This window comes from Dendronephthya gigantea, unplaced genomic scaffold (genome assembly GCF_004324835.1).
Source record: "Dendronephthya gigantea isolate DGI-Jeju-01 unplaced genomic scaffold, DenGig_1.0 000097F, whole genome shotgun sequence".
Classification (NCBI taxonomy): Eukaryota; Metazoa; Cnidaria; class Anthozoa; order Malacalcyonacea; family Nephtheidae; genus Dendronephthya; species Dendronephthya gigantea.
The window spans coordinates 494,939-508,383 of record NW_021163107.1 but is presented as its reverse complement, the minus strand read 5'-3'; the positions used below and the strand labels follow the sequence as shown (position 1 = coordinate 508,383).

Below are 13,445 nucleotides of genomic sequence, written 5' to 3'. Positions count from 1 at the left end.
TCAAACTCTAAATAAACTAAAATGAAATCCAAACGTTTCCGAATGGTGTTTTCACCCCACCCCTCCCCTCAGTGAGTCCCAGTGTCCAAGTGACCTCATGTTCTCAACAGAATCCTCTCTGAAACCTGGCCATTTTACCCCGCAATACCCGGCAATACCATGCGCAAAAACGCCTGTAACTTTGTTTAAAATATACCGCCACATGCAGTTGTCAAATTTGGCAGATGGATTTTAGTGTAAATTCTCAAGGTATAACACGCGTGCGTGCTTTACTTGTTTTCAGAACAACTTGTCGTTCGTTGACCACATGCACACTAGGAAATTTTATACTCGTGGCAGAAAATATCAAACACGTTTAATATCAGGAAAATGCGTTAAACCCACCGCACACGAGAGCTATCAGCTGAGCTAACGACCTTTCGAGGCAGTTACCTCAGCCAGAAAACTATTCGCACACGTGAGAAATCAGTTGCCTTTCGAGGCGAATTCCTCACAAAAACTATCCGCACACGTGAGTAATTTGCTGAGCTAACAGCCACGCGAGGACTGAAAAGACACCAGGTAATCAGCCCCAGGTGCTAATCGCTTACACGATGTTCTGAGTATCTATCTACAGTGTCTTGCAATGTGTTCCAGCTATTTGCATTCAACCAGGCCATCTTCGAACCGGAATGTTATACTAAATTATACTCCTACATAATACAATACGTTGTCATCGCTAAGTTGGCTAAGCCGGTACTTTGTTAACCATGAACATTAATCAGTTTGACTTGTCTTGCTAGCTTTGTATTATCCGGGTAAATACATGTTCACAAAACATAACAGGCAAGAATAATTTTTATTTAAGCGAGAGATTCGGACAATCTAACAAACTTTACAGGCTTACGGAGTATGTATACTATAGATATGTTGCTCACTTTTTATTACAGTGAACATATAAGTGTGATCAATTGAAATCAAACATTAGTATATAATCAAATTCATGTCTGAAAACTGAACTGAAGCAACTAGAGGTACTAACTCTTACCATGTTAGTTGTTGACACTTTGTTCCTTTCAACGAGAGTACTCGCGATGTCTGCCTCTTTCCTGCTTACTGCCATCGTTTTGTGCTTGTCACGATTGCCATGTTGCTCACTCAAACTATTCTCAGATATATAATCAGTCTCAATTTTAAGGCGTTCTTCATACTTCGTGCCATTCATTCCGTATTCATTATACATGGGTGTATAAAGGCAACGAGGCAAAGGTTATAGGTCGCATTTTGGTCGCGTCGAACGTAACTCAAACAATAGATAATGAGATGATAAACCTCATTAAGCTTCATTATCATATCAATATCTAATGTTTGAATTCCATTCGACGCGACCAAAATGTGACGTTTAACCTAGGCCTCAATACTCTACAGGGTGTTTCAAAAAAAACGCAACCACTTAAATATGCTAGAACATTAATACAGCTCTAAAGCGCAATAGATAAGCACCTCTGGGAATTGAAAATCTTAATCCTTCATTTAAAATGCCAAAAGTCATTTTAGCTGAACTACGGTGCAAACCCGAACAGTATTAATATTCTTGCATTTTTTTTGAGACACCCTGTGAAATTCATATTTGTAGAATCGGGATACTTGATTAGATTTATTTGTATTAGATTAAAGTCACGTGACAACTTATCACGAGGCTGTCGTTTGAAGTGTGTTCTTTCGTTTTGTATCGTTTGTGTATTTTGTATTAAAGCGATTGTAGAAAAGCTAAAGATTTGTGTGAGTTATTACATATCAGCGAAGGGGACATTACATTGGCGACGAGGATGGAATTTCGTCTAACATTATAGCCGTGAATTTGGCAAGATTACCAATCGGGAGTGTAGTATTTAGCGAAAATATTTGAAATGTCTGTCGCGGACGAAGATGGCGCAGGACAAAACGGCAATCCGGCAGGCGCTCAAGCAAGTTTATTGACAAGCGACGTCAAAGGGCTTCCTTGCTTTAACCCCAGGGAAGACCCAACGAATTTGGCTGTGAGATGGAAGCGCTGGAAGCGGTCATTTAATGTGTTTTTAACGGCAAAGGGAGTAATAAATGACAAACAGAAAGTGGCATTACTTCTGCATACGGGGGGGTTGCAGTTGCAAGAACTATATTTTACGTTAGTAAACGAAGACGAAGAGAAAGAGTTTAAGGATTGCGTCAAGGTCTTGGATGAGTATTTCGTCCCTAAAGTGAATCTACCGTTTGAGAGACACCAGTTTCGTCAAATGAGTCAGATGAACGGCGAGAAAGTGGATCATTTTGTTTCGCGTCTTAGGCAAAAAGCTACTACGTGCGAATTTCAGAACGTGGAAGAAGCAATTCGAGACCAACTAATTGAGAAATGTGGCGACTCAAAGCTTAGACGGAAGTTTCTTGAACGCGTTAATGCAACACTCAAGGATTTACAAGATATTGCGCGGGCATATGAGGCGGTAGAAGAGCAGTTGAAATCAATGGAAGGTTCGAATACAGTAAACGTTGTGAGTCATAAATCGCGTTGGAGCGGACGAAAAGAGAAAAAGGTCAACACAGATCAGAAAGAGCGCAGATACTCAGCCAAGGGGACTGGGCACGACAACAAGGATAACGTACGACGATGTTACAACTGTAATAAAACTGGGCACTTTGCTCGAGACGCAAATTGTCCAGCAAAGTCCAAGAGCTGCAATAAATGCGGAATCATAGGTCACTTCTCAGCTTGCTGCAAAAAAGCAGGGGAGAAGCACAACAAGGAGAAAGAAAAAAAGGAGGAGAAAAGAGCATATAAAGTCTCTGAGGAAGAAGGAAAAACACCAACAAGAGATGACTATGCCTTTGTTATTGGTGGGCATGGACAAAAAGATATGGGTCAGGTGGATCTAATTATTGGAGGAGTGAAACTAGAAAGTATTTTAATTGACTCAGGTGCAACATGTAATGTAATTGATTGTGAACTCTGGAACTATCTTAAAAGAAAACATGTTAGGTGCGAGTCAAGGGTATCAGACAAGAAACTGTTTGCGTATGGACAGAAAGAGCCAATCGACGTTGTAGGGACATTTACAGCAGAGATTGTGTGCGAGGCAAACAGTGAAAGATGTGTAGACGATTTCACTGTGATTAAAGAGAACGGAAGGCCTATATTGGGGAAGAAAACAGCCGAACAATTGAAAGTACTCAGGGTTGGACCTGAAGAAATAATAAGAACTGTTAACACGGTCACACAAGAGGGAAGTGATTCAGATATTCGTGAGGAGTTTGCTGATATTTTTACGGAGTCGGACTACTTAAGGATTACAAGCTGAAACTGCATATCGATGAGGATGTTATACCAGTTGCTCAGCCGGTGCGTAGACTGCCATTCGGTCTAAGGGACAAAGTAGACGATAAGTTAGACAGTTACTCGACATGGGTATTATCGAAGAATTGCCAGAAGCAACGCCTACAAGGTGGGTTTCACCATTAGTGGTTGTTCCAAAAGCAGATGGAAAGGATATTCGAGTTTGTATCGATATGAGAAGGGCAAACGAGGCGATTGTAAGGGAAAGACATCCTATTCCGACCATAGAAGAAGTTTTGTATGATTTAAATGGAGCAACGGTATTTAGTAAGATAGACCTCAAATGGGGGTTTCATCAAGTGGAACTCACAGAGGATTCAAGGGACATTACGACGTTCGTGACACACCGGGGGTTATATAGATATCGTCGACTGATGTTCGGAATTACTTCAGCTCCAGAGAAGTACCAGAAAATAATCTCAGATGTTTTGGCAGGGTGCAATGGGGTGGCAAATATTGCGGATGATCTTATTGTTTACGGGGCTGATTTATCCGAGCATGATGAGAATCTTTAAAGTACTAACACGTCTGCGAGAGAAAGGTCTTACCGTAAATGGGGACAAATGTCAGTTTAGACTTCCGGCCTTGACCTTTTTTGGCCACAAGCTCAGTGCCAAAGGGGTGGCACCAAGTGAAGAGAAAGTTGCTGCTGTAGTCAACGCTAGACCACCGCAAAATGTTTCGGAAGTTAGGTCGTTCGTACAGTTAGTACAGTATTCGGCAAAGTTTATCCCGGACTTTGCGCAGATTGCAGAGCCGTTGCGTCGTGTACTAAGAAAGGGACAGTCGTTCGTTTGGGGGTCAGAGCAACAGCAGGCGTTTGAGAAGCTGAAATGGATGATGACTAGGGCTGAAGCCCTGGCTTATTTTAGAAACGACTGCAAAACGAGAATCGTCGCGGATGCAGGGCCGGAGGGAATTGGAGCTGTGTTGCTACAACTGCAAGGAGACCAGTGGAGAGCGGTGTCGTATGCCTCCAGGAACCTCTCGGACGTAGAGCGGCGATACGCCCAAACAGAGAAGGAAGCACTTGCACTCGTGTGGGCTTGCGAGCGGTTTAATATATATGTGTATGGTCGTGAATTCGAACTGGAAACTGACCATAAGCCACTAGAGTGTATTTTCAACAAGACATCGAAACCCTCAGCAAGGATCGAAAGATGGGTATTACGGCTTCAGTGCCACAACTTCAAGGTCGTTTACCGGCCTGGAAAGACGAACATTGCCGATGCTTTGTCTAGAATGAACCAGAAGATCCAAAAGACCACAGAGCGAGAAAGAGGACGTCATCCGTTTCGTTGCCATACAAGCGACACCCGTGGCCTTAACGACTAAAGAAATAGAGAGAGCGTCAGAAATCGACGCTGAATTACAAAGTGTGCGATACTATATCGAATCGGGAGATTGGACTAAATGTAAACTGTCGGCATATGCGTGTGTAAAGAATGAGCTCTGCATGATTGGTAGACTTGTTTTACGGGGGAATCGAATCGTTATTCCTCAGATGTTGCGAAGAAAGGTTTTGGAAGCGGCACATGAAGGCCATCAAGGAATTGTAAAGACGAAAAGCAGATTAAGAACGAAAGTATGGTGGCCCAAGATGGACATAGATGCTGAACGAGTGTGTAAATCGTGTCATGGATGTCAAGTAGTCAGCCAGTATAATGTACCGGAACCCATGAAACGGACCGAGATGCCTACAGGCCCATGGCAAGATGTCGCAGTAGACTTGATGGGGCCAATGCCAACCGGAGAATACTTGCTGGTAGTCGTGGATTACTATAGTCGATACTACGAAGTTTCCATTATGCACTCAACAACTTCAGAAAAGATTATCAAAGCGCTAAACGAAATTTTTGCTAGATTTGGTTTTCCTTACTCGTTGAAATCAGACAACGGGAGACAGTTTGTTAGTGAGGAGTTCAAGAGGTTTTTACAACAAGTGAATATTGAACACAGAACGTCACCACCACTTTGGCCGCAAGCTAACGGTGAAGTGGAGCGCCAAAATCGCACTCTTCTCAAGGCACTAAAAGTGGCCCAAGTTGAAGGCAAGGATTGGAGAAAGGAGTTACCACAATTCCTTCTTGCGTATAGAACAACACCGCAAGTCACAACTGGAAAAACACCAGCGTTCCTTATGTTCAAACGTGAACTGAGAAGTAAACTTCCAGAACTTAGGGGAGATATAGACGACTTTGATGAGAACATAAGGGATCGCGATTGGCGAAACAAGCTAGTACAAAGAGCTAATGCAGATGAAAAAAGGAGGGCAAATGATAGCACTATTCTACCAGGAGACCAAGTACTACTACGGAACACTAAAACGTCAGGGAAGTTAGCTGCCAACTACGAAAAGGAGCCGTATACGGTGGTCACGAAGGAGGGGAACGAAGTGATGGTAGAGGCGGACGATGGCTCGATCTTTAGGAGAGACAGTTCATTTGTAAAACCATATAATAATCCAGTGGAGACAGCTACGGAAAGCGAGTCCCAACAACAGCCGCAACCGGATAGCGAAACGGTTATCACCAATAGACTTAAGCGGGAGATTAGATTACCCGAGCGATTCAATGATTTTATCATGGACAAACCAAAGTGATACGAAAGTTGCATTGTGTTAGTTGGTGATTTCAACCTCCCAAACATCTCGTGGCCCGACGATCAGTCTACGACCCCTATTAACAATAGTGGAGATGCAAATGGTGACGATTTGTGCGAACTTGTAGCTGATAATTTTCTTCACCAATTCATAGAAGGCTCAACACATCGTGCTGGTAATAAACTTGACTTGTTATTCTGTAACAACGCTGAAAAATTATCTGATGTATCAATATTTTCACCAGATGAACATAATTTCCCCACGGATCACTACATTGTTGAATTTAGTATACGTATGAAATTCACCAGAGCTAAATCTATTCGTCGTGTTGTCTTTGACTATAACAAAACTGACTTTTGCGCACTGCGTAAAGCTTTGTCAGAAGCAAACTTAAACATTTCCCCTACAAATAACATCGATGAATGCTGGGAACAGTGGAAAGACACGTTTCTATCTATAGTGCATAAATTTGTTCCAACCAAACTTGTGCATGATATCAACTCTCCTCCTTGGATTGACGGTGAAGTTCGCCACCTAATTCGTAAAAAGTACACTGCTCTTCGTCACTACCGAAAAAACAAGATACCCACACGCAAGATGAAATTGCGAAGTTTATGCCAGCAAGTAAAGTACGCAATTAGATCTAAACACAAACTCTACCTTGCTAAAATCGAAGCATCCTTTAAAGAGAATCCCAAGATGTTTTGGAGCTACCACAAAGCTATACTCCATCATCGAACCGCCCTAAACCCTGTAATAACCTTTAACCACATCACAGCAACATCTCCCAAAGAAAAAGCACAGCTTTTTAACACCTATTTCTGCTCTGTCTTTCGACCGTCCAAACCTACGGAGATCCCTGAAGACTCCTTCCCTTTGCTTACGTCTGACTTGTTATCTGATATCTCCATCTCAGAAGATGAAGTTGTCCACCATCTCTCGAACCTGATTCCAACTAAATCTCCTGGTCCTGACAAAATCCCCGGACAAATCTTAAAGGAATGTAGTTCTGTTATCGCGGCAAGTCTCTGTTTACTGTTTAATCACTCTCTGCAATCTGGAACTTTACCCACTGAATGGAAATCTGCAAATGTAACACCTGTCCACAAGAAAAGTAAGAAGGAACCTGCTACTAACTACCGACCTATATCCTTGCTTCCCATTATCAGCAAAGTCTTGGAGCGATGTGTTTGCTATCGTTTCCAAGAACATATTAAGGTTATGATTAACAAAGCCCAACACGGATTTCTTCACGGACGCTCGTGTGTCACCCAACTTCTAGCAACCCTACATCATATTGGACAATTACTAGACCATAACGTTCAGTCAGATGTTCTATTTCTTGACTTTGCTAAAGCCTTTGATTCTGTGGATCACGCCATTTTACTGAAGAAAATCAAATCATACGGCATATCAGGCAACATGTATAAATGGTTTACTGATTATTTACACGGACGAACCCAGCGAGTTGTCATCGATGGTGTAGCTTCAGATTGGTCTCATGTTACCTCTGGTGTCCCTCAGGGTAGTATCCTGGGTCCTATGTTGTTCCTTTTGTTTATAAATGATTTCCCTGACGCTATTCCTCCATCAACATCATCTGGCCTCTACGCAGACGACACAAAGCTTTACAGGGCAATAACATCACCCCAAGATTGTGACCAACTGCAAGAAGCATTGTCGTATGCTGACGGTTGGAGCAAACAATCGAATATCGACTTTAACGCGTCCAAATGTAAAGTTCTGACAATAACTCGCAGAAAACGTCCGATTATAATAACATACCATCTTGGCTCGACTGATTTGATGCGTGTAGATAGCGAAGCTGACCTTGGAGTCACCGTAACGAGAACATTATCTTGGAATCTTCATATCATCCAAGTCGTGTCCAAGGCGAATAGAATGCTGGGACTATTGCGAAGAACGTGCCCGTTGTTAACAGATCGTAATGCTCGTAGAACATTATATTTATCATTGGTAAAATCCCAACTGTGTTATGCAACAGAGGTCTGGTCACCCTCGCAAACCACAAACAAAGCCAAACTAGAACGAATTCAAAGGCGAGCTACTCGATGGATCCTACAAGTAAAGATGGGAGAAATCTCCTACAAAGAACGTTTGTTAGCTCTCAATATTCTTCCGTTATCTTACGATAGAGAGATAAAAGACTTAACATTCTTTTTTAAAGCTATGCATGGGTATTACGATTTGAATATTTTTGACTATGTATCACTATTGAGCCATAGTCGTACTCGTAATTGTTTAAACCCTAGTTTAATGCTTAAAGTACCCTCATGTAAAACAAGTACATTCCAGTCATCGTTTTTTAATCGTATCGTTCCTATCTGGAACTTGGTCTGTAGAACTGCTCAACCCTCAGAGCTAAGTAGCCTGGCAATGTTCAGATCGTTTCTATCAAGAACGTATTTACATTCATTAGTGTCTTATTACGACGTCGACATGCCCTGTACTTGGTCATTGCATAGAACCTGTTCATGTCATAGAGCTTAATTAACATGCGAAGAGAACATATGCTATTGCCTGATTCTAAATATTACTATGGTTTTTAAATTATCTTAGGCAACTATCTCTTTCTGATAAATTTATTTTATTTCCCATGAAAAAAAAAAAAAACAAAAAACAAAAAAAAAACAAAAAAACAAAAAAAAAACAAAAAACAAAAAACAAATCAACAACTTTGGATTTTCGAGCTTGTGCATAGCATATGTTTATTCTTCGATGCGTGTAGCTATATAACTTATGTTTCTTCTGTGTGTTATTTGTTTTTGTATATGTAAATATGTGATCGGAAGAATGCCTCGCATGGGATCTCGTGTCCCGTTGCATTTTCTCCGTTTGAACATTGTTCAATAAATTTGATATATATAGATACAAATATATTACGAAACAGTATGAACACGATAGTTCGTGTAGTTGAAGTTATGATTGGTTGTTCGAACACTAAATTGACTGGAAAGGAAGGGATGTAGAATCGGGATACTTGATTAGATTTATTTGTATTAGATTAAAGTCACGTGACAACTTATCACGAGGCTGTCGTTTGAAGTGTGTTCTTTCGTTTTGTATCGTTTGTGTATTTTGTATTAAAGCGATTGTAGAAAAGCTAAAGATTTGTGTGAGTTATTACATATCAGCGAAGGGGACATTACAATATTGTTCTTTGATCACAATAGGTTTTGGGTCTAGATGAAAAAAATCTCCTTTGTTTGTGCACTCGACTTATTTACTAACAACATGCAGGGTGTCCCGAAAAACCCCAAAACTATTGAAATCACCACCTATTGTAAAAATTTGAATGCTCGTGGGGATTAACGCAACTTATAAAATGCTAAATAGGACCACAAAGATTTAAAATTTGCTTGAGAAGAAGGACATGTCGAGGTCATGGTGCTTGAGTTGTAAATTTAAATATTGTCCATATTTGTAGTGTCTTATAAATGTAAATATTGTTGTACTAATTACTAAAATTCATTTGTGGATACAAACATATTTTATTGTCTTCATGCATAAAAATGCTTATGTCAGACATTTATCCACTTGTGGGTCACAACCAGTGGCGTAGCCAGCCCGACAATTTAGTCATGCTATGCTAATATTTTGGTGTTCATCGACTGTGAAAACAATGAATTTCTAAAGAAATGAATAACGATAATAACATAAAATTTGCATAGCATGACTAAATCTTCAGGCTGGCTACGCCACTGGTCACAACAGAGTGCTTAGGTATTCAAACTCCAGCTATTACATTGTTATGGGTGATTTCAATGGTTTTGGGGTTTTCCGGGATATCCTGTACAGTCAAGACAATTGTGCATGGCGCCACAATGCAATTACAGCCTCAAACGCCAGAGACCATGCAAAGGCCTTTTGTGTTGTTATAAATAAAGTAGATATTCTAAATATTAATTTCTGTCTTTTTTATGCACCCTGTACATGCAGTAATATATCAATCATTTGACATACCCGGTGACCTGTCGTCTATTGTTAAGTTTAGGGTCATGAAACCTGCAGCACTGTTCATACTTTTGTCCTACGAATCGAGGATTCCTTTATCTGAGGTTGCTAGTGCGCAAAATGCTTTGTACGTCGGAACATAAATCAGCTGATGTTAGATTAGCATTTTTCTTTCCCTACTGATCAAATACCTGCAGGCCTCTGTCAATCTTTTCTCAGCTCCATCCAGTATTTCCTCTTTAAAAATACGGTGCTGATTTGCATGAAAATACCGTTAAATTATAAGTTCAGATGTAAACCAGGTTTTTTCTTACCCTAAACTACAGGGTGTCCCCAAAAAAACGAAAACTATTGAAATCACTCATTGTTAAAATTTGAATGCCGTGCTCACGAATTTCCGCCCGTGGGGATTTAATGCAACTTATAAAATGCTAAATGCTTTGTGTTGCTAGAGAAAGGGGACATATCGAAGGTCATGGTCCTTGAGATGCACATTAAATAATGTTATCCATATTTGTAAATTGTAAATATTGTTGATAAATATAATTTTTGCGAACAAGCAAATTTGACTGCATCATATGCATGCATAAAAAATGCTTATGGCAACCCCGATTTATACACTTGTGGGCCCAACAGAGTGCTTGGGCATTCAAACTCTAACAATGGCATTGTTATAGGTGATTTCAATAGTTTTCGTTTTTTTTGGGACACCCTGTATAGGTCAATTATGACTTAAGCCGGTTTTCCACTAGCGATATTTTTCGCGTGAAGCGACATTTTACTTTTGTTTCAGAGTCTCAACTGCAACCATCTGGAACAAATTGCTCAAATCACAGGAAAAGTCGCTTCGCGCGCGAAGAATATCGCTAGTGGAAACCGGCTTTGAAACCCGTTAAACGTAGGCTAAACGCTCCGTTATGAAATCAGTTTATAAACTATGTTTCACAGGCTAATTTCTTTTCAAATGCATTGTCTTTACAGGTCTGTTTACTCTATTTACTCTGTTAACATGAATATATGAATATGTGCCCCCCCAATTATCGTCTCCCCTACGCCACTGCTGGTACTTGTCACAGAGATGTCTTTATAAAACGAGCCTTCTTGAGTCAACGTAAGATTTGGATCTTGGTACTCGCCTCAACGCCCGAAACATGTTCTCTCTGCATGTATCTACTGCTTGTAATACGCTAACGTATAGCTAAATGTCCCCAAAATGCTCTATGTTGAATGCAAAGTTAATTATAATGCAAATTAATTATGCATGCTACACTGTCTCGCTGTTGACCCGGCACAAAGCGACACTCAGAGTCAGAGGCATTTATTTGTTTGTTGTTTGATGATCCGTTGCTGGAAAGTCATCTTTGGCCCCAGAGTCGATCCAAGAGAAAATGTTTTATATACTGAAATATTCCTTTATGCCTCGCTATTCATCTTGACAACTGGAGACAGTTGCCCGCAGCGATATCCATCAAATTGTAAATGTTTTCCTAACTCGAAGCTCGTATCTTGCGAGAATATGCAAGCAACAACGACGTTTCCTCGAGGTGTATTCAACAACGATACAAAATGGTTGATAATCGAGAAAAGCAGCATCACAAATCTCACTAAAGACGACTTCATAGGTCTTCCTGTCTTGGAAAAGCTTGACATGAGCGAAGGAATCTTGAATTACATACAAGACGGGACATTTCAGGAGCTTTTGAACTTAAAATATGTTTCACTGAAAGACAATAAGCTCGCGTCTTTCGTGCCTGGAATATTTGCAAATCTCTCGAAATTAGAGCTCGTTCACTTGAGTAAAAATCCCTTTGAATCCCTGCCAGATGGCATCTTTGAAAACAGTCCGTTAAAGAAGCTATATATTACGCATTCTAAGCTGAATTCAACGGGATTAAACGGCATCGGCAGCGGAGGTGTGACCAAAACCATTACTGAGCTGCATGTAGATTACTCAAACATACCTCGTTTGGCAAAGAATCAGTTCAGTGGCCTATCAAATTTAGAAAAAATCGGTTTGCTTTCCTGCAATATTCAGTATATCGGTGCAGATTTCCTGCAGGGGACAAAGGTCAAAATTGTTGATTTATATAGCAACAATATCGTTCAAATAGACCCGGATGCTATGAGTGGAATTACGATTGAATGGTTTGATTGTAGATATTGTGGTCTTACTACAGAGAAAGTGTTTGGGAATGATAGTTTTTTGCTAAAAATGACTTCGCTTGAACGGTTAGATCTCGGCCACAATGAAATCACACAGGTTCCGAAAGGCGCATTTGAAGGGCTGACAAAACTGACCACTTTGTTGCTATTTTATAACAATATATCAACCATCGAGGAAAATCCATTCACCGAACTGAAACTGGAATCTTTTGGCATACAAGAAAATCCATTCAACTGCGATTGCCATCTTGCTTGGTTTCATAAGTATGCACTGGTTGAAATTGGTAATGACTTGACCGGCAAGGATGTTCTGAAGAAAATGAAATGTGCATCTCCTAGCAACCTAGCTGGCAAAATATTTCCTGATCTGAATGCGAGCCAGTTCTGCTGCACCCCAACCAAAGGTTCTGCTCCTGTTTGTGGCAACGATACTAGCAAAGCAATGACACTACGACCAATTATTAGCATGTTGCTGATGCCGTATTGCTTAATATTTTTATTTACTATTTTCCCACCATGGTGATAACATGAATAATGAACGTTTTAAATCACAGTGTGTTTCAATTAAAATGGAAGTGAATTCCGTGTGTGAACAATCGGTTTGTTTGCAAAATATGCAACGAATTGCTGGTTAAGATTTTGAGGGTATACTGTATATCATGTATTTATTTCAACTTGGGGTGTATTTAAATAATACTTTTTTGAATCATTATGTGTTCGAAGGTGGTCATAGTAACATAAAAGCATATGCAATTGGAATATGAATGTTTGGGATATACCATGATGTCTTAATAGAAATATAGAATATAGACGTAGAGAAAAACAGCACATATATAGCTGGACCGGTTGTTCAAAGTTGATCAGCTTAAACGGTGGAGAGCAGTGACGTAGAAATGCGCGTGGGGGGGGGGGCGATATTGCATATATTCATGTTAACAAACTGTAAAGACAATCGATTTGAAAATAAATTAATTATGCACAACATGAATAATACATGCATGAATATATGCCCCCACCCCCCAAAATGTCGTGCCTCCTACGCCACTGCCGTCTGCCAGATAGAGAATATGAAAAAAAAACCCAGCAAAATAAGTCCGGCTAGAAAACTGCGATCGCAGTTTGATCCAAGAATGAATCCAAAGAATATTATGGCCAGCGACAACAATGGTACCTTTCGGCATGCAAAAACTCTGCGCCGTGTGCCGTCCCTGATATGGGGCATACTGATTATATACGCATTTTGAATCCCTCCAAAAAACCTGCCATGTTGTATTGAGCACGTGTCGCGTTATACAGAATAAAGGAACGTACACAGAAGGACAACTCACCCTGCTCAGAGCATGACTCGCAATATTA

General features: G+C 40.4%; 3 protein-coding genes across 3 annotated transcripts; all 3 read left to right on the top strand.

The window, feature by feature from the left end:
- The first annotated feature begins 3,417 nt into the window (after nucleotides 1–3,417).
- On the top strand, nucleotides 3,418–3,864 carry LOC114534136 (uncharacterized protein K02A2.6-like). The gene has a single exon (XM_028555682.1). The coding sequence runs from the start codon at nucleotides 3,418–3,420 to the stop codon at nucleotides 3,862–3,864; it is 447 nt and encodes a 148-aa protein (XP_028411483.1).
- Nucleotides 3,865–4,509: 645 nt separating this feature from the next.
- LOC114534135 (uncharacterized protein K02A2.6-like) lies at nucleotides 4,510–5,951 on the top strand. Its single transcript, XM_028555681.1, has 2 exons — nucleotides 4,510–4,527; nucleotides 4,620–5,951. The coding sequence occupies exons 1-2, from the start codon at nucleotides 4,510–4,512 to the stop codon at nucleotides 5,949–5,951; spliced, it is 1,350 nt and encodes a 449-aa protein (XP_028411482.1).
- A 5,393-nt stretch (nucleotides 5,952–11,344) lies between these two features.
- LOC114534124 (leucine-rich repeat-containing protein 15-like) lies at nucleotides 11,345–12,770 on the top strand. Its single transcript, XM_028555671.1, has one exon. The coding sequence runs from the start codon at nucleotides 11,443–11,445 to the stop codon at nucleotides 12,610–12,612; it is 1,170 nt and encodes a 389-aa protein (XP_028411472.1). The 5' UTR covers nucleotides 11,345–11,442; the 3' UTR covers nucleotides 12,613–12,770.
- Nucleotides 12,771–13,445: the final 675 nt, after the last annotated feature.